At 26.2% G+C, this 26,968-nt stretch overlaps 1 protein-coding gene across 1 annotated transcript in view; it reads right to left on the minus strand.

Annotated features, from left to right (window-relative positions):
* Positions 1-4,751: 4,751 nt before the first annotated feature.
* The window catches only part of LOC129975902 (structural maintenance of chromosomes protein 1A-like), a 38,208-nt gene continuing 15,991 nt past the window's right edge, over positions 4,752-26,968 (minus strand). The window contains exons 7-27 of the mRNA XM_056089181.1: positions 26,727-26,812; positions 26,437-26,602; positions 25,908-26,122; positions 23,400-23,535; positions 21,593-21,670; positions 20,884-21,095; positions 18,548-18,716; positions 18,399-18,457; positions 16,729-16,924; positions 15,781-15,849; positions 14,791-14,924; positions 12,375-12,496; positions 12,203-12,288; positions 11,579-11,797; positions 10,861-11,043; positions 10,605-10,717; positions 9,527-9,695; positions 9,150-9,328; positions 8,755-8,824; positions 8,245-8,355; positions 4,752-5,858 (exon numbers count right to left, since the gene is read on the minus strand). Of these exons, the coding sequence (XP_055945156.1) occupies positions 5,799-5,858; positions 8,245-8,355; positions 8,755-8,824; positions 9,150-9,328; positions 9,527-9,695; positions 10,605-10,717; positions 10,861-11,043; positions 11,579-11,797; positions 12,203-12,288; positions 12,375-12,496; positions 14,791-14,924; positions 15,781-15,849; positions 16,729-16,924; positions 18,399-18,457; positions 18,548-18,716; positions 20,884-21,095; positions 21,593-21,670; positions 23,400-23,535; positions 25,908-26,122; positions 26,437-26,602; positions 26,727-26,812 (2,832 nt within the window). The 3' untranslated portion in view covers positions 4,752-5,798. The remainder of the gene's footprint in view (positions 5,859-8,244; positions 8,356-8,754; positions 8,825-9,149; positions 9,329-9,526; positions 9,696-10,604; positions 10,718-10,860; positions 11,044-11,578; positions 11,798-12,202; positions 12,289-12,374; positions 12,497-14,790; positions 14,925-15,780; positions 15,850-16,728; positions 16,925-18,398; positions 18,458-18,547; positions 18,717-20,883; positions 21,096-21,592; positions 21,671-23,399; positions 23,536-25,907; positions 26,123-26,436; positions 26,603-26,726; positions 26,813-26,968) is intronic.

A 26,968-nucleotide genomic window follows, 5' to 3' on the forward strand; every position in this document is an offset into this window, starting at 1 on the left:
AGAGAGAGAGAGAAATAGGCAGATAGATATAGATAGATAAATAGGTAGGTAGGTAGATATATATTAGATAGATAAATAGGTAGGTAGATATAGATATATAGGTAGATATAGATTAGATAGATATAGATATAAGATCGATAGATATAGATACTGAAAGTTCTGTGGAAAAAAAGTAATTTAAATAACAAAAAAAAAGCGATCTAATGATTAATAATTCCAGTAATATGGTCCCAATCAGATCAGATAATCAGAACTCTGCTGTACTGTAATTCTTAAAAACGACTTTTTAATAAACTTATTTAATTTAATGCTTCACAATTAAAATGTTAATTTCCAAGAACCAGCAGAAGAGGTTACCCACAAATATTATCTCATATTCTTGCTATAAATAAAAATGCTATTTTTTCCCCTCGTACAAAATTGTGAACCTTGGAGCAGGCCGCGAATGTCGTGCATTGCATTGGCGGACAATAGTAATGAAATACTGATCTTTGGCGTAAATCCAGCACTTTTACGGAAACTAATATGCGATTTTTTAGAAACTAATCGCTGACATGTGCAACACAAATGCTTGAAAATTGATTGTGTGTATTAGTCACCATTTTAGCGACTAATTAAAATGAAAAGTTGATTCAGAAATACAATAGTAGATACAAGATTGCATGTAAAATTTCATTTATTTAATTCATTGCATTTTTGAATTAATGTGTTTATATACATGTGAGCGCACCGACCTCCAGAAGGAAGATCAATCTTCTGACAGATTCGGCTCACAATTTTATAAGAATTCACATTTTAGATGCTGACATATATACAAATTTTATCTATCTAGCTATTTACTTTTTAAGTAGGTATTGTGACTTCTAGCACTCGAATAGCCGAACAGACAGTCTTCCTTTAAATGTATTTCGTTCACAATTTTACAGAAATCAACAAATTTCTATTAAGTCCATCTACCGAATTTCATCGATCTAGCTCAAAACATTTTTGAATTATCGTGTTCATAGATAGTTATAATTCCAAAAATGTATTTTCCAAATTCAGAGAGTTCTGAAACTTGGAAATTCGTTCTAAGTCCCGTGTTCGAATTTCTTGATGATTACAGTACTTTCTCTTTATACATGAGAAAATATGAAATATAAATAAAAACTTAGAAAAATATTATCAAACAAGTAAATTGGATGTAGATTTTGCAACTAAGTGAAAAATTCTATATGGAGGATTGTGGATTTTTATAGGGAATTATAAATTACTGCTTATAGTCGTCCAAAATTTGAAACTGTGATCCGTTGTTTATAACGCAACCAAGTTATAATATAACAAAGTATTTATAACGCAACAGAAACGGAGGGGATGCAGTTAGATTCCTCCCCCCCCCATTCTTTTTTTCTACAGTTTTCCGAAAACAGGTCTTAAAATGTTATAAACCAGTTATTATTATTAAATGGAAAGAGAAATAAATATGTAATTTTTTTCAGCTGCATTTGGAAATATTCAGAACTAATTAATTTAAAAACGAAAATTAAATCGTATCTGCTGCTTGAAGATCATTCTAAAATAATTTATGATTTTTTTTAAATTAATTATTTTTTAGGCATATGCAACCAGCTGCAGAACATGCCTACAGTTAGTTTTTACTGAAAGGCAGTGCCATCTATTGCTTGTAGAGAGAAATACTATTATGAAAGTCCAGTGGAAAGATAACACAATATAGTACGACTCTGCCATCTAGTGGTTTAAGAACGTATTACTAAAGAAAAAATATTAAATAACATGTATTCATATATTACGTGCTTTAAAATTTAATGCGCTGATTGGATAAAGTTCAAATTCTTTAATTTTAAAAAGTTTTTTTAAATCTTTTATTATTGATTAATGTAAAAAATAGAATAATTTGTTTTTTTCAATTTTCCTTTTTATATAATTCAAAAATTTTATTTTAAAAGTAGTTGAATGATACAAGTAAAAAAGAGAAAATACTGGAAGAAGAAATTAAATATACTAGGTTGATTCTATGTTCTTTTTAGGGAGATAAAATGTTTTGAAGTAAATATTTAAAATTTAATTTTTAAAAAATTATAAATATAAATTATATTAATATAACTATATTATTATAAATATAATTTTTAAAAAAAGACTCAAAACATATTAATCGAAATATAACAGATGAATTTATTTTTTTACTCAAAATGAAACATCCACTTTAAAATATCTTTAGAATGATTAAAATTGTATCCAAATATTTGCAAACCAAAACGTCGAAGACAAAACAATAAATTAAAACCATGAGAACATAATATATCTCGTTCTACAGTAATAATTAAGAACTTAAAATTCACTTCATGTGACAGAAATAAAGATGGAGCACGAAATTTAGACAGATATTTCAGTCTAAATAATTGGATAATAAGTGATCTCTAAGGATATTTCAAAAATTCTACTTCAAAAAATTCGATTTTTAATTGAAAATCAATCAATACTTTTATATTTTCTCTAAATGAATCCAGGGCATTTTATTCAGCAGAAGCAATTTTTAACCCTTTAAAATTTTTTAATTAGCTTTTCTTTTAACAGTACCTTGTTTTCAATGCATTCCCCCCTTCCCCCTAATTTAATAAATTTTCAAAAATAATTCGAATATATCATACAAAGTTTTTTTCATAATTTAATTACTGCTACTATTATTATTTACTTTTAAGAAGCGACCACCTGGTTTGCCGGCAATACTGAACAATTCCAGATAAACAGTTTAAGCGCATTTAAAGGATTACAGTTGGCGACTGAAATCGTATTGTTTAGATTAGCTGTGTCTGCTATTTTGCTACTACACTTAATTTCGGTAAAATTTAAGTCTAATGATTGGCTTCTCGCCAAGCACATCAAAAGTCTGCCATTAACTTTTCAAAAATCTGCAATCTTAAAAAATTATCCGGGCAGTAAAAATTCGCTTTTAGTGGTGCAATAAAAATTGTCATGATTATATATAATGAAAAATTGCCTAAAACAATGTTGGCAAACGGTTATTAATCTTAAACCTAGTCTTAATTTCAACGGTATATTAGTCATGGCGGGGGCGGGGGGGGGGGGAGCGAAAGTGTTCTTTCCCTTTGAATTTTACTTATTCTCTAACAATACCAAATATTTTAGCCTTTAACACAAATAATAACCAGCAAGCAAGAAATCCTGAAAATATTGTAACTAAATTCTTAGGAATTAAAGCCTATATATATATATATATATATTCTTTTAGACCCTTGATATCCAATTGGGTACTTTAGTAATATCCATGTTAAGAGTTAATATCTAGACCTGAAGTGTTCATTGGCAAAAGACTGTTTAAATTATTCTCTAAGAGAGGCACTACTAAATGTATGGGCATTTTTCTGAGCAAATTAAATTGCTTAGTCAGATAAAATATATTCCAGGATGCAAGGGCAAATCTCATTAAGATGCATAAAATGGGGTATCTACTTATGCATACAAAATAGGGACTGTTTTTATGAATTTCATCATAAGTAAAACATTAATATTACATACATTTTTAAATTGCAAATGCATGCCAATTTTATTATCATGTAATTCTGAAGTACATTTAGACACTATTTAATTAACTCGATTTTGAAAAGTATTTTTTTCTTTTTTAATGATATTTAAATAAAAAAATACTGAAATTATAAAGAATTGTTTATTAGTTTTTACTCAAGTCTTAAGTGGCTAGAAAGAAAGGAGAAGATTTGATGAGATGAAATTTCTTTTGATTACGGAAGGTTGATTAGCTCTACCTAACAATTCTTTACTTACTAATCAACTTACTTATTTTACCAACCCAGTCATTAATCAATGTTTCGAACAACAGCAGCTTATGATTCATCATCTTTTAAATAGATAGAGAATACATCTCTTTATTACATTTTTAATTTAAATTGAAAGGGCAAGATTTGATTACTCAAATAGGGAATATAAAGGCTCTAAAATTATTTGTTATTAGTTAAAAAATAAAATTATTTCAAACTTACATGTAAAATTTTCTTTAAAAGTCATCTATCTATACATGCAAAATGGAAATACTTATTAAGTCATGCATGAAATATGTATGCATCATGTAATTCATAACATGATATTGATTTAAAATTCTGAAACAATGTTAGAAATATTTTAATAGATCTAGCTTCACAGTTAGAATTCTAATTATTTAAAATTATAATTTTATCTTCCCTCATTTTTTTAAAAATTTATTTCTTCTAATATGTACACCTTATACAGTTCAGTGTAATGTAATTAAAAACACGATATTTTTAGAAACAAATTTTATTGTACAAATGGTAAGACAGTTACAGGAAGCTTCAGATTTCCAATGAACCATCCAAATGAAAATGAACTAAAGCATAATATACAGTTAAAACAAATATGAGAAAATTTACCACCATAATAATGGATAGAGTTTAAACTAACATTATATTAAATAATAGAAATAATAAATGGCATACAAAAATTTAGCAGAGTAAGTTTTTTTATATGTAACTTAAAAAGATACCATTAATTATGCATAAAAAAAACTCGCTGTAAGAGCTACTGCACTGAAGAGAAATATGTACATTAACATAAATGTCACTGTTATTTTTAAATGCATTTTATTATAATAAAATGCTTATTAAAGATACATAACTTTTATACTTAAAAATATCTCAATATAGCAATAACTTATATGAATACATTACAAAAGTCATAGTATTTACTTATATCAGTCTCAGTCAATTTTAAAATAATATTTGTGAAATGTTTAAGATAGAAAAAAATTCTAATAATAATTAATTTCCAAAAATAGTAACCCTAATTTGGGAAAGTGAGATTCAAAATAAATAGAGAACAATGAAGGTTGATTCATAGATAAACCAATAGAATTAGAATTAAATGTTTTTAAAATGCACAATTAAAACAATTATAGAATTGTGTTTCTATTCAAGTTCTTCAGCATCAAAATATTCTTTTTGATACTAAACTTCGTATGATAAACCTGATTCAAAATTAAAAGAGAAATAATTGTGTTACTTATGAATAATCAAAAACATAATTAAAGATACAAAATTAAAAAAAAAAAAAACTTCTGTCTGGTTATAAAATTAGACACAGTTTATAGACAGATCTTCTAAAATATGCTTTACATCTCACTTTCAATGCACTTAGAAGAGAAATTCAATTTTCTGTAACACTATTTAAGTTATGGCCTTTTAATTTTCATTTGTGTTATTTTATAGTACAGAAAACAAGTTCAAAAAGAAAACAGAAACAAGATTTAAAAGAATTTTGCTCATAATTATGAAGAAAACTGAGGCTTACAACATATAGGAGGCTTATAACATATTAGTAAAATTCCATTTTAAAAACACCTCATACAAGATTAGATCAAAAGCAACCTGAATTTTCAACATAATATATTGTGTAAATAAATTCTATATCTACTTAATAAACTTAGTGCACATCAGATAGTTTAAGAGCAATTAATTGAATTCAAAATCCAATTTTGCAAGACAAAAGTTTTTGAAAATTAAAAAGTACTACATTCCAGTTCATTCCATTTGCACTTTAAAAATATATTTAAAATTTCTGATGAGCAACATACCAATAATAATAAATTCTGGAAAAATTACTTTACAAACAAGTATCAAATTTTGATAGTTCAACTCCTTATCCTATATTGTTGGTAAACAGTATGAGATATAAATGTTAGAAATACTTCCTCCATATGGATAAAATGACATTATAATGGCAGGTGAACCAGAATGTTCATTAACATATTATCACTCAGGATACCTTGAGAGATCCCAGGTTAAAACACGACTTATAGTACATTCACCAGGCTAGGAAGAAGAAAAGATTTATTTTTTAATAAGTATAATTTATTTTTTCTTACCAAAAAAGTTTAATCTATAATCTTATAACATAAAATAACTTTATTGTTGAAAATAATAAATTACAAAATTAACAAACAAAAAAATTAATCAAAAATACTGTCTGCAATAAAACTGTGCAGCAACAGATTTTAAACTCGAAATTGAAAATGTGTTATTGGTCTTTATTTATTTATTTTTCAAATTCAACATGAACACTTAAAGATATCCCAAAATAATTATTTATTTGTAAAACACCACTGGATCACACTGACCTTATATAGATGCAACTGTGTGTTTGGTAGTTAGTAGATTTGATATTCAATTCTATGAATAAATTGCCATACACATGAGCTTGGTGTATGTAAAATCAAATCTTATAATCTCTTATTTGAGTGAAATGGAAGTTTGGAGAGAAAAAGTACCAACTTAGATGTTGCCTGAACATGGTTAAAAAAATGATGAAGTTAGTCATAAAGTTGCCTTCTTGCAGATGCTAATATAACAAAGTTGTAAAAACTATTCATTATTAGTTTTAAATTAAAATCACATTAAAAAGAACAACACCTCAAATTTCTTTCCAGATTAATTTCAATTTGACCTAAATTAGTGAATTAAAATTTTAATCACATACATTTATAATAAGTTTTAATTTTTAATTCATGTATGAGAATTCATGACATTCATTGTTGTTTTAAAAATGATATAAAACACATAAGCCTTACATGGAAAATGAAGTCAAAATAGCACTATAATGCTGTAGATAAACCATTGTAATATATCAGATACTTATATTCATATTCTGAACAGCCATATAAAATGTTCCAAAGAGCAAATCTTTTTATCTGTTTTTTATAATAGTACTAGCTGGAACCCGTGGATTGCAGCCACAGAAGAAATAATTTTGGTAATATTGTTTCAAATCTGAAATAGCTATCTTATTTAATTAGGAATGATAGAAAGAATTATATCTATTTTCTTGTCCATAATGAATACATTTATTGAAATTGAATGATATATAAAGAAGTATTAATAAAATTTATTCTTTTTTTATTTTAGATATAATAATTGTACGATTATAACTTTCTGCAAGTGCCAGCAAAAGTTGGGGAAATTTTATCGCAATTGGATGAATGGTATGGCAGAGCATAAAATACGAACAAACAAAAATTCATTTTTATATATTAAATGAATGTCTTAACTTAAATATTTTAAATCTTAAATCAAAAATATGGATGTCGAAACAAAAGCACAATATTCTGATAAAAATGCTTTAAAATTTTAATTATATTCATAATATTTTAAACTTTCAATAGAATACATTTATTACATAACATTATAATAATATTATTATAATATAACTTATAATGTATAATACTGTTTGATTTGAAATAAAAAATATTTCCCACTTTTTACTACACTAATAAAAAGGTGTTTAAAACTTTATTTTTTTCCATCTTTTAATTTTTTATATATTTTATAAGCCATGATTAAAAATATTATGAAATCTAAAAATAATTATTCAAACTAATTTCTTGATGATGTCGCTGCAGAGAAATCATTTTTTGAAATTAATTAATATTTTATAGATAATTAAAAGCTCTAAATCAATTAAAGTATTTCAATATCATAAAGAAACTAACACCTCACAAAATTTCGGAATTCTATAATGTTAGGAAACAAGTGAAAATTCGATTACAAAATTCCCATCTTATAAACAAAATGCATTTAAAAAGAAAAACGTAAAATAAAGGGAAAGTCATTAATAATGAATTTCATGCTATTCCCAAAAATACTGTTAAAAATAAGACAATGAAAAGTAATTTAAATAAAATCTAAGTAACATATAAATTTTAATACTCATTATTATTATTTTACTTTTTATTAATATCCATACTAATAAGCTGCAATTGTTAAAAATCCTTTTCATATACTGAAAATTAGCCAAGAAAACAGCAATCATTAATTATTTAAGGATATATATAATTTAAAATAAAAAATTATTAGATAGTCTGTTTTTAATCTTACTTTTTTAAATGCAATAATTTAAAAATATAATGAAAAAGAAAAAATAAACTTATAGTTTTAGCACTTTCAAACAGATATGTGGGGGAAAAAACCCATAGTAATAATCATCAATTTTTTTAAAAAATCATGTCTGAATGAAAATTTTTTGAAGTTCTCTAACAGTATTTAACTTTTTCATTCTCTGTACATTATTGAACAATATTCATACATAAGATTCATATAATATATATTCAATCAGTATTTAGATTTGTATTTAAGAAAATTTTAATCAATGAAATGATAAAAAAAAAAGTTTTTAAAAAATATGTTATATAGTTATTAGACTTACATCTGGTACTATCCCAACCAATGAATCTGCATGACCATAAAATTCTTCTTTGAGTGAAATTACAATACATTGAAATGATGTTTCTGTTTGTTGACGAATGAAGCGAGCAACCTTTTTCAAGAAAACAAAAGTTAAAATTGTATTATTACTTCAAGCAAAGATGTTGTGACAGGAAATAGAGATAGTAAAAACAAATACTAATAACTATTGCAGGCTAGTCTGATAACATATTTGGACTTTAAAAACCAAATTAAAAGACAGAGAATTGAAAATAATAAGCATATGGCATCCTAAGTCATTATTAATGCAAAAATAATATGGAAATATAAATAGACAGCTTTTAGATAATTTAAAAAGCACATTATAATTCACCGCAATTTGGTATCTTAACACAATAAAACCTTTTTAAAGACTGCAAATAATGGATTAAACTGCCTTGGGTACTGATTATTATTATTATTATTATTGCAATAAATAACTGCATAAAAATTTAGAAATATTTAAGGATACCTTTCCAATATTTGTGTTGTCCAAAGCTGCATCAATCTCATCCAAAACAAAGAAAGGTGCAGGTTGATAACTAAATGAGGGAATAAAGAAAAATGGAAAATTTTTATTTACAAAAATAAGTACTTAATAAAAAACATTTTATTCTCTATCAAGATACAGGAGAATGATAAATAAATTTAACCATTTTTCATCTAACAAATATTATAGTTTACTTTGACAGCATGTTATAAATCTAAACAAACGACTTACATATATGAATACATAGATACATTTATATAACTGTCAAGTACTCATATACTATGCACTCAAGCACTCATCATCTATGCAACTGCTTTTTAATTAATTTTAACTAAATGTTAATTGTTTTAAATGTAAACGAATTTTCCTCAACTTACCTGTGTACAGCAAAAAGCAGGGCCAGAGCTGCTACAGTCTTTTCACCTCCAGATAAATTACTCATGGGCTGGAATCTTTTGCCAGGAGCTACACAGTTATAATTCAAACCTTCCAAATAAGGTTCTTCAGGATTCTCAGGACCAAGAAATGCTTGTGCACTTTGATTGTTTGTTAATGCCTACAGATAAAAAAATGAAAAATATAAAAAGCAATGTAAAATTTTATTAAATAAATATAAAAAAAACAATGTATAAATGAAATAAATAATCAAATATTTGCTTACACTAAAAGTTATGGCTCAGTATTATTCGAAATTCAAATTAGCTTTTTGTATATTAATAAGATAAAAGGATAATTAAAAATGTTCTTTATTTACCTTATAAATCTCATCAATTTTATTAGAGACATGTTCAAAACACTTCATAAATTTATCATAACGTTCACGTTTGACACGTTCAAAAGTCTGTTTAGATTTTTTTGCTCTCTTTCTAGCATTTTCAAATTCAGTGTCTGTTTCTTTTAGCCTCTCTTTCACTCCATCAAGCCTAATAAAAAAAATGTTACAAAATGAGCTACTATTTTATGTTTTTATAAACTTCATACAGTCAAATTAAACATTTTACACACATCTATTTTGGTTCTTAGCTTTGATATAATCAAGATTAAAAGTTGTTATAATACAACAGGCTAAAAGTATCCAAAATGTATGGTTTATTATTATAGCCATTGCACATTGAATTGCCAATTAGAATATAGTAGACTTTTCCTCTATAGATTGGAAAAAAATCTCCAAATTGAATGGGGTCTACACCATTCAACTCGGCATGTGTACATTAAATCAGCAATTAATGCCCATTATTGTCTGAACAAGAAAGGGGTTCTTCAAAAGTAAATGTGAGGTTAGAAAAGCAAATAAATGGATTTTCTTTGTACAATACAGTATCATGGAAATGTTTATCTAGATGTGTTGGAAAACTTTATTCTACAAATTCTACTGAGTTTCCTGTTCCAAAAAGACATTGCTCCACCACACTATCATGGAGATGTTATTGCATTTTTTAATATTGCATGTCCTTGAAACTCTATTGGAAAAGCAAGCCTAATTACCTGGCAGCCAAGGTCTCCAGATTTGATTCCATTAGAATTTTTGTCTTGGGGATTCATTAAACACATTATGTATAAAAAAAAAAATTGTAATTGTAGTTGAGTTGAAGAAGCATATCATTCAAGCCATTCATTTAATAATTCTGATATGTTACAAAATATCTGAAGTGGATTATCCTTTAGACATTTCTACAAAAGATGCACACATCGAATTCTATTGATATTAAAACTTGGTGAAATGTTCTTTCTATTTAAATATTCTTCAAAAATTTTAATTGGTAGTTTCAATAATAATACTTCATAATTTCTGGATACTTTTATTATGATATATCTTGTATTATCATACTTACTTTTCCATTGCTTTCATATTAGGAGCTTGAATACGTTTTAAGAGGGACAACATGTCATTTATTTCCTTGTTTAACTTGTCACCTTCTTTCTTTATCTCATCATTAGTATCAAGCTAAAAACGAATTATTATTTAGTACAGAGACAATAAAAAACTATTTTAATTACACAATTTCAAAATTCTTAAGTATTATCTATATCAAAAATTTAATTTTTAGAACTCTAAAATAACTTTATTGAATAATTTTAAAAACTCACTTCTTTTAAATCATCTGAAAGCTCAGAGTAGTCAACTTTTATTCTTGCTTCTTTCTCATATATTCTCTGTGTGCTTTGACTGCCAGAAACATCAGACATTTCCACATCATCCTGTTGGCTGGAAGTTGTGTGATCAATATCTTCCATTGATCCCTCAACCATTGGAATTACAATGTCTTCCAACTAAAAATTTGAAAATAAAAAGAATGTCATATTTCATATATAATAGACTTAAAACAAAATGTATGCAAATGGAAATTTTTGGGGTGATAAATAAATTAAATAAAACTGTTTATTACTTGCTGGGTAATAAATAACAATAAAATTGGTTTTATGCTTCAGGTATAGTATAATCAAACAAGTATATGCTTCTAACTTTCATTATGAAATTTAAAAAAAAAAAAAAAAAAGTATTTGCTCGAGAAATTAAGTAATATATTGATTTTTCTTTTTTCAAACTACTGTTCTTTATTACATAATATCTTGATATTAAATGCATTACAATTTCATTCAACAGCATCACTAAAGATTTTTTAATCATTGATATAATGCATAAAAAATAAAGATTCCTCAAGCTCACAATATGAATTAATAATATCAGTTTTAGTACAACACTAAAACTAAAATAATTCTATATATTCTATACATTCTAAATTTTTATTTCTTTACAATTTCACAACATTTCATCTGAATTTTGGAGAATATTTTATGTACTTACCTTGCAAGTCTGGAATAAGCTGTGCCTGTCACCTTTCTTTTGTTCTAGTCGAGTTTCCATGCCTGTTACTTGCTTCTGAACAGCTGTTATATCCTTTTGTGCAGCAGATAATCTTTTCCGTATTTCAGAGGTGGATTCCTCTAGTTTGTCAACATCTTGCTTTTTATTGATTTTAGCATTTTTCAAACGTTCTAAATTCTGCATCTCATCATCAATCAACTGTATTTAAAATAAAACCATCCATGTTAAAAATGAAAGAAAATGTTTGCTTGAAAAATTTTCAATATCAATATATGCTCAAGTATATCGTAATTATCACACATTAACTACAGTTTTAAAGACACTTGTTTATTTTTATAGCCCCTATAATAAATAAGTTGTCAAAAAATACAAACTGTAACCATCTTATGCATAAATGAGCTTCACGTAATCTAAAAATTATTAAGTAATCCCCAGAATACAATAATTTTGGTACCTTATATATAATTTGTATAATTAAATTTGGTAGTTTTAGAATAATTTTAGCTACACATTATTTAGCAATCTTGGGGCTATAAATAAAAAAAAAAACAAGTACCATTTTGAATACAACTTTTTTATGGGCAGTTTAAAATGAAAGCTTACCTGCATTTGAGTAGTTTCAGCCTTTTTTAATTTCTCCAATTCTCTTTCATCATCTTCAACTGTCTTGGTCCATTTTTTCACATTTTCTAGAAAGTTTATAAACAGAATTGAAGTTCTGAGATGTTTGGAAAGGTAATTAAAGCAAATTAAACCCACATAAATCTTTACTCACCAAGTGTATCCTTGGATCTTTCATATTCAAGCCTGTTAATAATTCTATTCTTTTGATTCTCAAACTCCAGTCGTCTTTTATCTCTTTCTTGAGTGGCTCTAAGTTCTCGCTCTTCATATTGCCTGAATAAGAAAACACATTATTTTACATATATCTGAAGAAATAAATAAATAAAATAAAAAAATTGTTTTAAAACTTCAAATAATATCTTAACTTCAAAAATACAGGATTATATAGAAAAGATTTTTTTTAAAAAAAAAATAACATTTTTTTTTTTTTTTTGAAATTCTGTTATAATTAAATTTATATTGAAATGGCATTTCATAAAATCTATTTCAATATGAATTCAAGTGAGGGAAAACAACATCTCCCTTGTGATATTGGTTATCACTTATGCATTTCTTCGAAAATTAACATGCACTCTTTCAAATATCACTCCAGACAAATTCCATGCAAAAAAACGACCTTCAGTTTCTCCAGTGTATGAGGATGAAGCTCATATACACATGGTTTTAAGTGACCCCCGCAATAAATAATCACATATAGCTAAGCTAAGTCAAAGGATTGAGATGACCAATGAAGGCACCAATCTGGAAATGAGACACACATTAGATGGAAACTATACACATTAGATGGCAGTACTTTTGCATCTTAATTCAGTTAAGTTGTTCATCATTTTAATATATTGCTCTGAATTCACAATAACAGTATTCCTTTTATTGTCTTTGAAAAAGTAAGAACCGATAATGCAGTTTTGTCCATAGTACATCAAACCAACAAATTAAAGCTTGCAGTGGTCTTTCATTAAATTCAGAAGCCCAAAAATTACAATTCTCTTGATTCATTATGCCACTAAATAAAGATGAGCTTCATTAATTGCAAATAAAATGAGCTTGCTATTCTACACAAAAATTACTTTCACCTCATGTGTCAAGTTCAGTAGCTGGGCCTAATTTCCAGATTTCAACTGCCGCACATCAGCCAACTTACAAGAAGAGAGCTGTAGGTCTAAATGCAACTTATATATTAGTACAGAATTACTGAACCATTGCTGAAGCAAAGTTAGAAGAATATTTTTTAATAAATTGGCATGTGTTACACAGCATGGTGTGTCTAAACGTTCCATATTTTCAGGAATTTGTACTACTACTTCAACAATCTTTTGATCATTAGTATACCTCATATATAAAGTGCTGAAACTTGACCTCAATGGATATTCAATGGTGATGAAATGCCTTCTGAACTGTTGAGACAGATTATTATTTTTGACAAAACAGTCATAAACAAAAAATATGGAATTCCAAAGTTCTTGGTTTCAAATGGAAAAATAATAATAATAAAACTTCATGAACATAATGCTAATTTTACTGAGCATTTCTTAACTTACATGGTTGGGAGACAATTCAAAGACTATTCAAAAAGTGTCTTGTCATATTGTCACAATCTGTATAAGAAATTAGAATAAAATATAATAAAAAGAGATTTAAAAAATTTGCTTTTTAAGACGCACTGAGTAATGCATGTCATAAAATTATTTTCCTACACAATTACAAGATTTTTCAAAATTAATACGGTATTTGTGATTGAAACAGTCCTGACAACATCATAAGACTTGGTTCCACATTTGTTTTGTATCAATAAATCTTTACTGGCAAAATGCCTAGAAATGTTTAGCAGTGTGAAGTACATTGACAGCAGATACAGAAATATTAGGTAAGTCATTAGCAACTTCTTTGCAAGAGATAAGAGGTATGTATACATTACTTAACTGCTATTAATTTATTTACCTCGACTAATTGCTTCACCAAAATTTTATGCAGCTAATAATCATCCCAACACAAATTGCATCTGTACATTGTAAATAATAAAATGTGGTACACAATGATAATAACATACAATGGCAAACAAATTATATAGTGCCTTTAGTGCTACAGATAGCGAATTTTACATTAGGTAGATTTGCCAACTGCCTAAGGTCACTAGGCTAAAGGTATGTATGTATAAACTGCATCGGTTATTTTTCAAAGTATCTTAATGTATTTAAAAATAATAAATGCATTAGTTTTAATTAATGATTGGGACTAATTTTAATGTATAGCTATGTATAAATTGCATCTTATTTTTCAAAGTATCTTACTAATGCATAATAAACAGTTAATTGTATTTCAAATATATGCATATCTGCATTCATTGGTGCTCCATTATTATTCCAATTGAATGGTATATGAGCTTTGATGAGGAATTTTCTTGGGTATAAATAATCATTATAAGATCAAACACTTGTTTTCAAATAAATAAATTAGTAATTTAACTGAGCCTGAAATAAATGGGTTTATAATTTGTATGTATATATATCAATAAACACATAAAAACTTCATATAGAAAAGCAAAAATATAAAATTTTAGAACAATTTACCTAATATTTTCAACACCAATTGAACGACAAAAATCAGCAAAGACTCTATCTTCAACAGTGTTCATAGATTCTTTAATATCCTGAATTCTGCTTTCTCTGTCTTTCATTCTCTCTTCAAGATCTGATATTCGAGGCTGAAATATAAAATGAGTTATTTTAGAAGGATGCATCTCAAATTAAATCTAGTTGATAACTTAGTGGTTAAAAAGAAATAAATTATGGTGAAATGAAGATAGAATTATGATTCTAGCAATGCTTAATTCAGGTAATAAAACTTTAGATATGCACATCCATTTACAAGAAAACTAAAGATTAGTAAAAAATCATTAAAGGCAGGATTGTTGAGTGAAACAAAAGTAGCAAAATAAATAACATGATGTGATAAAACCTTAAAAAGAAACTTAGTGTTCAGTAATTGAACCTTTATGAGCAGAAAGTTCTACTTCAACCTAACATATACAATCAATTGGGTTAAGGGACTGAATGCTAACTCATGTAATTTTTTTTTAATGGTACAATGATTTTACATTAATTATTGTGACCTGGATATTTCATTCAATTCTCAAAGTCCATGATTAAATCAATGCACATGGCGTGGTAGATTGATCATTATACATTTGTCAGTAAATGCCAGGTCCAACAAAAAAAAAAACCTTTAGCCAACAAAAAAATGGATTACTGAACATTAAATCTGTTTGGAGGAATACAAGATATCACATTTATGTCATTGCTCCTGTTTCACTGAACAACACATCTCCTCTAAAGACTTTACTTCTAGACTTTCTTGATATATTGTCATTTGGAATAATGCTACTTGAATCAATCTCACTTTCATTTAAGAAAATCTTATAAATATTAAACTTCGAGTTAAACTCAAAAATTAGAGAAAATATGGAAGATTAAAATTCAATTTTCTTTTGCAAAATTTTAATATTACAATTTACACCAATATATCATGGTATTCAAGTATCTAATAATAAAGGTTTTTACCTCAAATGTATCTAATTCCCTTTCTAAGGTTGCAATTTCTCTTTCCAGGCCTGCAATAACTCTTTTTTCCTGAAAGAACAAATGGTATTAGTATAAAAGAAATTCATAAAAACAAAAATATTGAACGCAATTTAATACTCAATAGAAATAGATACTGATGTAAAATAGATTTTTGCATTAATAATTAGCATTAATTTGAACTTCTTTTAAGTATAAGATACTAAAAACTGTTATCTAATACTTGTAATAAGTTAAGTAACATAAATAATTTCTTAACTTTTCTGTAAGCTGTTTTATGTAGTTTCAAGACATGTAAATTACAACTGTATTGTTATAATTAATTATATACATTCTATCATTCTACCATACATTGTTCCAGGGATATTCTTTATTCCAATAAAGCTGAAGATGCAGCCAGAACTGTTTTACATACTTTAGATCCAATCTAACTGTCCTCCCCCCATTTTTCCCCCTTATTTTTTATTGCACTTTTTACACGACAACAACAGTCATACATTGTTTATATAGATATTAATAATCCCATTCTACAATTTTAAAATTTTACATTGCAGGTACAATTATACAAGATTTGTCTTGATGATCAGGAGAGATTGGCAGAGCCTGAACAGAAAAATTTTTGTTGATCACTAGAAATTAACATGGAACTTGATATAGTACTAAAATAAAGAATTAATTTTCCAACTTTTACAAAAATAATAATAATAAATATAATCAATATTGAAGATAACTTATATTAAATTCATATGTGAATTGACCAATAAAGATTTTGAATTTTGATGAAAATTACTCGAGGAATAACTCTGAAATTTTCAGATAAATTATGTAAAATTTAACAAACATCATTTTATACTATCACTTAAAAAATATATAAATAAATAAAGTATCAAATAGAAAGAAAAAATATACAAGATTCAAATATAAGCTTACAGTATTTTCTTTGTCAGTAATAGAGTACTTTAATCGAGTTTCTAAACCTCTGATTTGAGATTGAATGGTAGTTAAATCAGATTCTTTCCTGGTCTTCTTCATCATTTCTTTCAGTTCTTCAGTTAATTTTTCTTTCCTGTATTTTAAGTTATGTAGAGCTTTTTCATCCCAACGACGAGCTCTCTTTGCTAAATCGCTGAAAATTACATAAAAAAATAAATCATTACTTATCAATAAAAATTTCAAATACATTCAAAATAAGTATTTATCAGAAAAATAGAACTACACACAAAAAAAAAAAAAATCCTTTATTATTTGAATGGGAAATAAATGACCTGTGTTTGAATAATAAAATTTTAAATTTATTAATATGTATTTCGTATTCATATGAATTTAAAGAAAAATCTATTTAAAATACATAATTTTGAATTTTTTGTTTTAATTTATTTACTGAATTGACATGCTTTATTTATGCTATGAATGACAATAAAAGTTCATTGCCAGACAAAAAAATTAAGATACTATATATAAAACACTTCTGATAATGAATGATCAAATCGCATGATATGGCAACAGAAATATTAAAGGTAAAATAAATATTAAAGGTAAATTATAATTAACTTTTATTTTATATTTGTTATAAATAAGTAAGCAAAAAAGCACTTAATATGCTACTGATAAGCAAAAGTAAAATCAAATAATTTTAGTTCCTAGCAAAGGAAATAAATAACTAAACACTATTTTGTACAATAGCTTATGTTACTGCTTTACAAGGCCTAATTTCAGAAAATATTTCTCAATCAAAATGGCCGTTCAAATCATTTTATCTCCCTTCCTTTTCATATTAATTTTATTATAAAAATGAAAGAAAAATCAGCTTTATTTTTCACTCAAATTACAAAAGCTTTAAAATAATCATCTTAATGCTCTTTGTATTTTTTTAAATGATTTGAGATACAATTTCATTGAATTAAATTTTTCATGTAAACATAATCTGATTCAAATTTGGGATCAGGATCATCTTATCCTATGAACTATCTGGGCTGTAGTCCAAAGACACTAATTAAAATATGTACAGAAATTTAACATACTGATTTTATTTTCATTCTTAAGCAAAAAGTTATAATTATATTTTATTTATTTGTTAAAAACAAAAGTTATGGTGATGTTTTGTAATAGATAGCCATCAATTTTGCAATGTTATTATACACAAGAATGTATATTTAATACTATAATTTAAAATGCATATTTTTGCATCAGTTTCATAATTAAGCATATTATTATATATAAAAATATTTTTTTTTACAATATAATCATTAAAGTTAATAATGTATATAATTAGGAATGGTGAAAGCTGGCTATCTTTAAAAGGCATAAATTTGCATAACAATCAAAATTGTTTAAACTGCTGGTCAGAAACCATCACTCTTTTTTCTGCTATTATTTTACTTTGTGGATATTTTCATTCGCTTCTGGGTAATCTCTAGTTAAAATTTTGATGGGATGCAAATTATGTTATCGCAGGACACTCAAATTTGTTAAGAATTAGAAACTGAAAGTCTAATTTAATTCAAACATGAGATAAAAGTTAGAACTTGCTTTACATAACTCATTTCATTGAAATTCCTATCTAATGCTATATATCGAATAAAAGAAAAAATGCTGCTTACGTGCTACCACCAGAAATAAAGCCATTCTTTTGATAATAAGTACCATCCAGTGCAACAGCCTAAAAAAAATAAAGAAAAAAAATACAATCATTAAAAAAATGAAAATACTCAAATATGCAAAATATAAAGTGAAATAATAAAATATTTACATCATATCTTTTATTATCTCCCAGGTCATATGCAACCCTGTTGGCATCTTCAGCAGTTTCACAAACCAAAGCATTATTTGTTGCATATAGAACAGCTCTTTTAATTGCAGGTGGATCATATTGCAAAACATCATAAAGTAACTTTACATTTTTAGGTTGATGTATATTCCTAAATATACAAAATGAGATGTTGGTAAGTATACAATTGCAAGCAATAGAGAAAAGTGAAGCAACACAATATATATATAGGTTCATTCTACAAATTAGGTACATGATGTTGCAACAATTCTAAGATAAGTGAAAATAGCATTGTAATCAATTGGTTATTGGCATATTTCATATTTAAATCCTCTAGCCATTAAAACAGTTTTGAATTTAAAAGCTTTCAAGTTCTAAAGTAAGTAAACTAATCTTTTTATATATATAATCAAAACTTTGAAATCTGAGGAATATTTTAGCCATAGAATTTTAATATTATATATAAATTATCTGCTTTTGGAGTAGACATATGAAATGAGACTGCTTAGAAGGTTAATGGAAAAAAAATTCTGAAATTACTTTTCGATTAGCATATAGTTACAGGCAAAACTTTGTAGGTGAAAAAATTTAGAGCTCTTAACCTATTACACTTTCGGGCAAATTTATTATTTTATTATGGAAAAAACAGTATTTTTTGGTCATAAAATTTTAAATTAAGGTTATCAGAAAAATGGTGAATCCTAATTTTTCTCAAAATGGAAAAAAATTGGCATAATCGGACATAATTTGAGGGATTTATTTTTAAAAATTAAATTGATTTAATTAATGAGGTATAAAATTAATCTCTTTGAAGAAAAGAGAAATTGACACAAAAATTAATGTAACTAAAAAATATATCTGGTATAAATGTTAGAAAACAATTTTATATTATTTAACCCTTTGACACGCAGTTTTTTCACAGTAAAACCAGCACTATCAAAAAATTATTTCTAAACATGTGATGGTTTCTCATTGAAACCAAAGACTCTAAAATAATGTTCTAACTTTAATAATTGCCTGTAGATGTCAGCACACTAGTTAATATCCTTCTTACATACAAAAAAAATGCATCATTTTTAAAGCATTTTCTCAGTACTTTCAATTTAATTTTTTTTCATCAAGCAAAAAATAAACAAATTCAAAATGCCTTCATAAATCTGTTGTATGAAAGCTGTCTACAACATACACATTTTTTTCAAATCAAATAGCAAAAGAAAAGTGCTTCATACTTGACATCTTTCTAGGTGGTTTTAGAGAATACCACCGTGAAGCTACGGCATGAGATTATCTACCGCTTGAAACGCGTTAGCGAAAACGATCTGTTTTCCTTCCCCTGACTCTCTTAGTCAAGTGGCTGATAATATATGGGGGTTTTGCCATGAGTTTTGTGGGTGGGGAAATTATTTACATTTGAGTAAGGTTTATACGAATAGGATGATTGAAATTTTCACTTTTCAGTTGCATTCTTCTTGTATTAGCAAGCACCCATATATTTTCTAATATAGTATAATTTTCATAATTTTTAAATGGTTAATTTAAATATTATGTTTCTTCATAACTTGAATATAGTGCTGACTGTATTTAAAGTCTAAATGTGTGACTTACAAAACTTGCAATTGTTAGTTTTATTTGAGGATAACTTGTTATTAAAATTGTTTATTTTTCATTTTTTTTTTTTTTTTTTTTTGCATGATGTAGAATTGTTTAAGTAATTTTCATTGATAATATTGTATGTTTTAGTATTTCCATATATAAATAATGAATAATTATGTTACAAAATGAATTAAAAAGTATTTATTAATCATAATTAAAATATGCGGTGGTACTTCTGTGAAACCACAATCCCCCTCATAGTGCAGTCCACTATAAATTTTTTAAAGGTATTTTCTCTTCCCTTAGACCCTAAACATGTAAATTAATTACATATTTTTGAAAAATTCAGAAAATTTATGTTTGTGCGCTTCAAAGGGTTAAGTAATTATTCACAAAATAAAATCACAAATCTCAAATTTAAAAAAAAAAAAAAAACATTACACAATAGTTAAAACACATAATAACTAAATACTACATAATAAAATAAACAGAATAATTTATTAAATAGAATAAATAATTAAATTCTAAAAGTAAAATAAACAGTCAAAAAAATCAAGCAACTAGCTTGAAAAGAATAACAAACATTGTTTTCTTTTCTTAAAGCTCTTCTGAGTAATCAACATTATAATGGCATGTAAATGTTTCAGACAATTATTCAATTTCAAACATAATGCACAAATATAAATTGAAACTACTTTTAAAACAAAATGTAGAAAATTACACACCTCAATCTTTCTTTCAAAGGTTTTGCATCAATATAATCAAGTGGTAAAAAAGTTTCAGCTTCTAACATCTGCTCTTTCAAATATTGGATGCATGATCTTCCAGTGCGTTCTGTATCCACAACTATGGCTTCCATATTTTTGCCCAAAACTTTAGTAATAGCAACATTATAGCGTTTATGAATGGGTTGACACATATTAACTAAACGATCATACTGTAGGAGATAAGAAAGGGTTAAATAAAATGCCTGGTAATATTTTATTATCCTTTAATTATTTTTAAAAGGATATTTTTTAGAAAATATTTTAAACAGATTTATATAAATAAATTTTCTTTTAATTCTGCAATTTATTTAAAAAGCAATGGTGTGCAAATCACAATATAATAATATATATACATAAATTTTGAAGAAAGAGGTGAAATAAAAAAATTAGAGGGACAATACAAAAATTTGCCTGCAAGAGCCCTTGCACTAGAATTTGTAGCAATGAGTTATGAAAATGTGCCACATCATTTTTTTAAAAATTTGACAAAATTCAAATTGGACAAATAATACTTCTGAAAAGAAAATAACTTTAATAAGTTTGCAAAATGATTGCACGATTGGTTCATCGCTTAGCTTACTGCATCAGATCATATATTACTATGACAAGCTCCTAAGAATAGTATTTGTGACCATTGCATCAATTTTTAAAAAAGGGCAAAACTTACAACACCAGGGAAAAGTCTCTTGAAATGGTCAACAATTTCAGCTTTTTTCCTTCGTCTAGAATCTTCATGTTTATCAACCTAAAAGAATTAATTCAATACAGGCATTCATTAGTATTGACACCCCTCATCCACACAAGCACTATAAACAGATTGAAATGCCAAATTTCAGAAATTTATTTGGGCAACAGAAAAACGTATATTAAAATATATAAATAATGATAATGATGCCATTAAAAAGGAAATATTAAATTATTATATAGAAATGTGCAATATAATAGCAAATAGTGTTGCTATTTATTGATCATTGTTCCAAAGGATTAAAATCATGCAACTATGGAATTTCAAGCTAAAATTTATAAATGAATTCAAATTCATTTATTACTGATTTACAATTTAAATATTTTTACGAATGAAATTAGTAAATTTAAGAGACATAAGAAAATAATTATATTACGTTTTCTAAGTTAATGTATTGTTTTTATATATGGAACTTAAAGAAAATAAATAATACTGTAAATTACAGTTAGATATAGTTCAATAATTAGAATACTTTTCTGTCTACTGCAACTCAGTCCTAATCAAAACAGTATAGAAGTTACAAATTCGATGAACGAATAGGATCAGAAATTTAATTTACAAGAAAATCTGATACATATATAATAATTTGAAACATTAAAAATTTACAATTTAGACAGCTGTGCTCCACAAAAGATGATATGCAGTAAAATTATTCCATTTCTAGAATTCTTTGTTAGGCTTCTCATCTTGATTTCCAGCACAATAGATGCATTTTTTCCCCCCTCTAACCATTTAGGATAAACTATTTTATTTTAATTCAAAACCTGTGTATTTACAGCTCATATGGCTAATTTAAATAGCAATACAGCTGCCAGTTGCACATGGAATATTTTTAATATTATTAAGTATTGTAAGAAAGGAGCAAAAAAAAAAAAAAAAATTGATTATCCAAATTACACATCATAAAAAAGCCATCAGCCAAATTGCAGGCATTTCTATTAACACCATTAAAAAGATCAGGCAACCTAGAACAAATTTTGCTCTATAAAAAAGTAAATTCATTGCATTAATTATATAATTTACTAAATAGCTAACATTTTGACACCATTTTAAAAGATAAAACTTCTAATTTATTAAAATACATAAAAATGCAATTTAGTTAAACTTGCAATGGACCATACAGATAATAGATAGTGAAAATGACTTTAGAAATGAAATTTTACTTCACCAAATGAGAACCTGTTTGGAAAGACATGAAGTGTGTATACATAAAATACAATCTTTTATATGAATATAACTCCTAATTCTCCAAGTTACTCAGTTACATTTATTTGTGTTTTTTCATTCAAATTGATCAGTACATATTTATTCATAGTTTTAAAAAAACTGTGCGCATAAAATAATTAAAACAAGTAACCAATACTTTAAAAAAAATGATTTATCCTTATAAAGTACACCAAGTTATTAGATCAAATTTTAAAATTAATTTTTAAACTGGAAAGTTTTAATTTTATTTTTTTAAATTAATAGATTTATTGTCATTACAATTTTAGAAATATTCTTTTAAAAATTATTTTAATCCAATTGATGTTGAAAATAAAACAGCCCTAACAAATACTTCTACAGAAATTCTGAAATAAAAGATCCATCCATCCACATTCCAAAAGTAAATTTTCATTTTATCCTAGTTTATTTTAATTGAAGCAGAAGCTGTTCTTTTTTTCTTTCATTTTGATGGATAAGTCAACATGCTTATTAAATTAATCATGTAATTATGTTTTAAGCTTACTTTTGCATCCCCAAGCTCATTTAAAATAGATTCTAGATCTTCATTAATTTCAGCAACTCTTTTCTTAGCTTCCTGAACTTCTTCACCTATGTCTTTCTCCTGACTACGAAGGTCAGCCAATCCTGTTTCACTTGTCCTATAATTACAAATTTAATTAGCCAACAATTTTTAAAAGAAAAAGACATACAAAAAATATCATAAAATGAAAAAAATATATTTTCCAATCTTAATATTTTTGTGGCATAAAATTTCTCCCACTATTAAAAACTCCATTACAATAAAGGCATATTTGTGAAAATAACTCCCATAAGATGATTCAATTTATACTATTAGTTCACACTCTTCTTATATATATTTACTAGCCGCCTTTGGCGAACGGCCGGTTCGCCAATCTTAATGTTCATTTAAATTTTAATAATTAAATATTTTAAGCAATTCCAACTTTAATAGATTCTTCATCAAAATATTTTAAACCTTCAAATTTTGATAGTCATATAATTCACTCATAATACTATAAAGGTCTTCAATCATAACGTAATATGTATCTCCCTAATTTTTTGTTAGCTCCCGTAGAATTTATGCTTTAAATTAAAGTGGAAAGAATTAATCTGTAATTAATATAAAAATATTTTTTACTGAAACAAAGCATTTTTTTATAATATGATTACTGATAACAGAGTCACTGAGCATTTAAACTTTATGGGCACTAAAGAATATTTTTCTTAATTTATGTAATATCTCAAGAATTTGTCAACAAAATTTTCTCAGATTCATCATGAACAGATCGATTCCTTAACAATGTTTAATTTTAAATGCATCAAACACTAAGAGAATAAAATGAATTATTTAAAATAATCGGTCGAGAACAGGTTTAAAAAAACTACTTAAAAAACGATGTACTTAAAACTATAAGCATATACAAAAAATATATAACTAACATAAATACACCTTAGTTACAAAAGTGTGCACTAATCTAAAAATAATTTAAATCACCGTTGATAATGGTTGCCATGTCAACAATCAGAACACAATGTGCATGCGTGAATTTTCAACGCCAGGTACGGTAACGCAAATGCATGAATTTTTCTACGCCAGTGGGGGTAACGCTATGCAGATTAGACATTTTTAATTTCCTTTATTCTGTGTTATTTTAATTCAAAAGTACTTCAGAATGAATCTGAAAGATGGATTAATTAACAATGTTTCATTTTAAATGCATAAAACATTAAGAAAATAAACAGAATCCTTTGAAATAATCGGCCGAAAAATGTTAACCCTAGCCTCATTACTGTTGGGGAAAAAAAAAACTGAAACCTTACTCATTTGGGGAAAATGGAAGATTTTTTTGGCGGGAAAATTAGTTTTTGATTAATAATTAAAATTCTAATTAAAAATTCGAAAAAAGGGACCCAGGTGCACATTCCCGACCTCTAAGGTATACATGTACCAAATTTCGTAGCTGTAGGTCAAATGACCTGGCCTGTAGAGCGCCAACACACACACACACACACTTTGAGCTTTATTTATAAGTATAGATATATTTTGTTCAAATTTTCAATCGTTAACAAAATACTTTTTATTCATCCACTGAAGTTCAAATACATTTTTTTAAACTTGTAGTGGATGGCACTTGATGCTAATACGGTTTTTTCAAATATTAAATCATAAATTTAATTTAATTCATTTTTAATACTTCAAATAGAGTTTTAGCAGTTTGTAATGAAAATTGAAATCAACAGGCAGTAGCTCAATTGGTAAAATGCAAGGATTTCAGTATTTTTCATAAGAAGGTGAAGAATGCGAGTTCAATTCTTGCAAAAATCAATAATTTTTTTATACTAATAATCTTTTTGATAATTATTTAGTAAAAAGTAACTAAAATAAAATTTTTCTCTCTTGACCTAAGTAGGGATTGAATAATTTTTATTTTTTTTTATTTTACTTGTTTTCTCTTAATATTAAGAATATTAAATATAAAATTTATGCTCTCAGGTTTCCAAGAATACTTTCACATTCATATTTTATTTTCAGTGAATCAGAAGTGAAAAACTTTTGTCAAATCAAAAATTTCAATTATAAAAGCTATAAAAGTAAACTTTTGCATCCTTCAGCTTTTTCAATATTTTAAGGAATTAAAATTTTTACTTCTTAGTTATATTAAAAGAAATAAACTATATGCTATGAAAATAAACATGCTTCACAACAGAAATATAAAATTGCAGCAAACTGTTTCATAAGAAGAGTGAATTAACTGATTAAACTGCTCTAAGAAAGCAAGTAAAAAACTAATTTTTAAATATATTTATTCATTAAAAACAGAAAGCCTTTTTTGCACCAATAATCTCACACTTTTCTTATGAAATTTTAAAACCATACTCTGAGTGCAAAGGTTTTATTTGAACAATATTGTTTTTTTACACACTGATTAAAAATATTTTTAATATTTAAATCTTTTAAAAAAAAGAATGCTTAAACAAATTTTTAAAAAATTGAATCACTTGTTCTAACCTGATATATTCAGTTAATTTTTCAAGTCGACGGACATTTTCTTCCAGTTCAGCTCGTTTTTGTTTGATTTTAGATTCTACTTCAGCTTTCTTCCGAATTTCATTGTCACATCTATCCTGATCTGACTTTTGTTCCCTATTAACAGAATCTAACTCTTGCAGGTAACGAGAGGAAAGTTTGCCAGCTTCTTCTTTCAAACGATTGTATTCTTCAACCTATAATGAAAATTTTTATGTAAAGAGGTGTAAATTAATTTGAAAGAAAGAGGGAAAATTCTTTAGTAATTGCAAAGAATCAGTATTTTTTTGCCAATATTTTTATAATCAGATAAAAGTCACATTCTCCCAAATTTATAATAGCTAAGTTTTACAATTTACAGCAATTATTTTACAGGCAAAAATAAGAACCTGATGTGAACACTTATATATATACATATTAAGATTTCTAATAAAATAATTGTTAGACTTCTTCTAAAAATAAATATTTTATATTCAACCATTTGTTATATTATTTTAGAAAAAAATATAACCTGAGAATCCTGCAGTGTAAGATCCCGTCCTTCAGACTTAGATTCTTCGGCAAGCTGCTCCTCAAATTCTTGTTGTTTTTTTTCAACCTCTTCAAGTTCTTCTTCCAAACTCTTTATTTCACTTTCATGAGCTTCATTTACTTTTTTTGCAGCCTTCAAGGATTTACTAATAAAATAATACATAATTGTAAAACTACATATAATTATAAATAATACATAATTATAACTTGACTATTAAAAAAATATTTCTTAAATTATTACAGCATAATATAATGGAAACTTGGTCTTACCGTGCTGTCTCCAGTTTTTTCTGCATATGAGCAGTCCTTTCTTTTGCTTTTATATAAGTTGGCCTTTTTTTGTTCAATTCAACTTCCTTTTGTAAAACAAAAGAATTATAATCAGAATATAAGCCTTCTTAAATATATTACTTTTCTCAATAAATCAACATTATATATTTATAGTACCATTCATAAGAAACTGAACATGTTATTTGACCTTCAAAATAAATTAATTTTAAAAGTATTGTGTA

This window comes from Argiope bruennichi, chromosome 7 (genome assembly GCF_947563725.1).
Source record: "Argiope bruennichi chromosome 7, qqArgBrue1.1, whole genome shotgun sequence".
Lineage (NCBI taxonomy): Eukaryota > Metazoa > Arthropoda > Arachnida > Araneae > Araneidae > Argiope > Argiope bruennichi.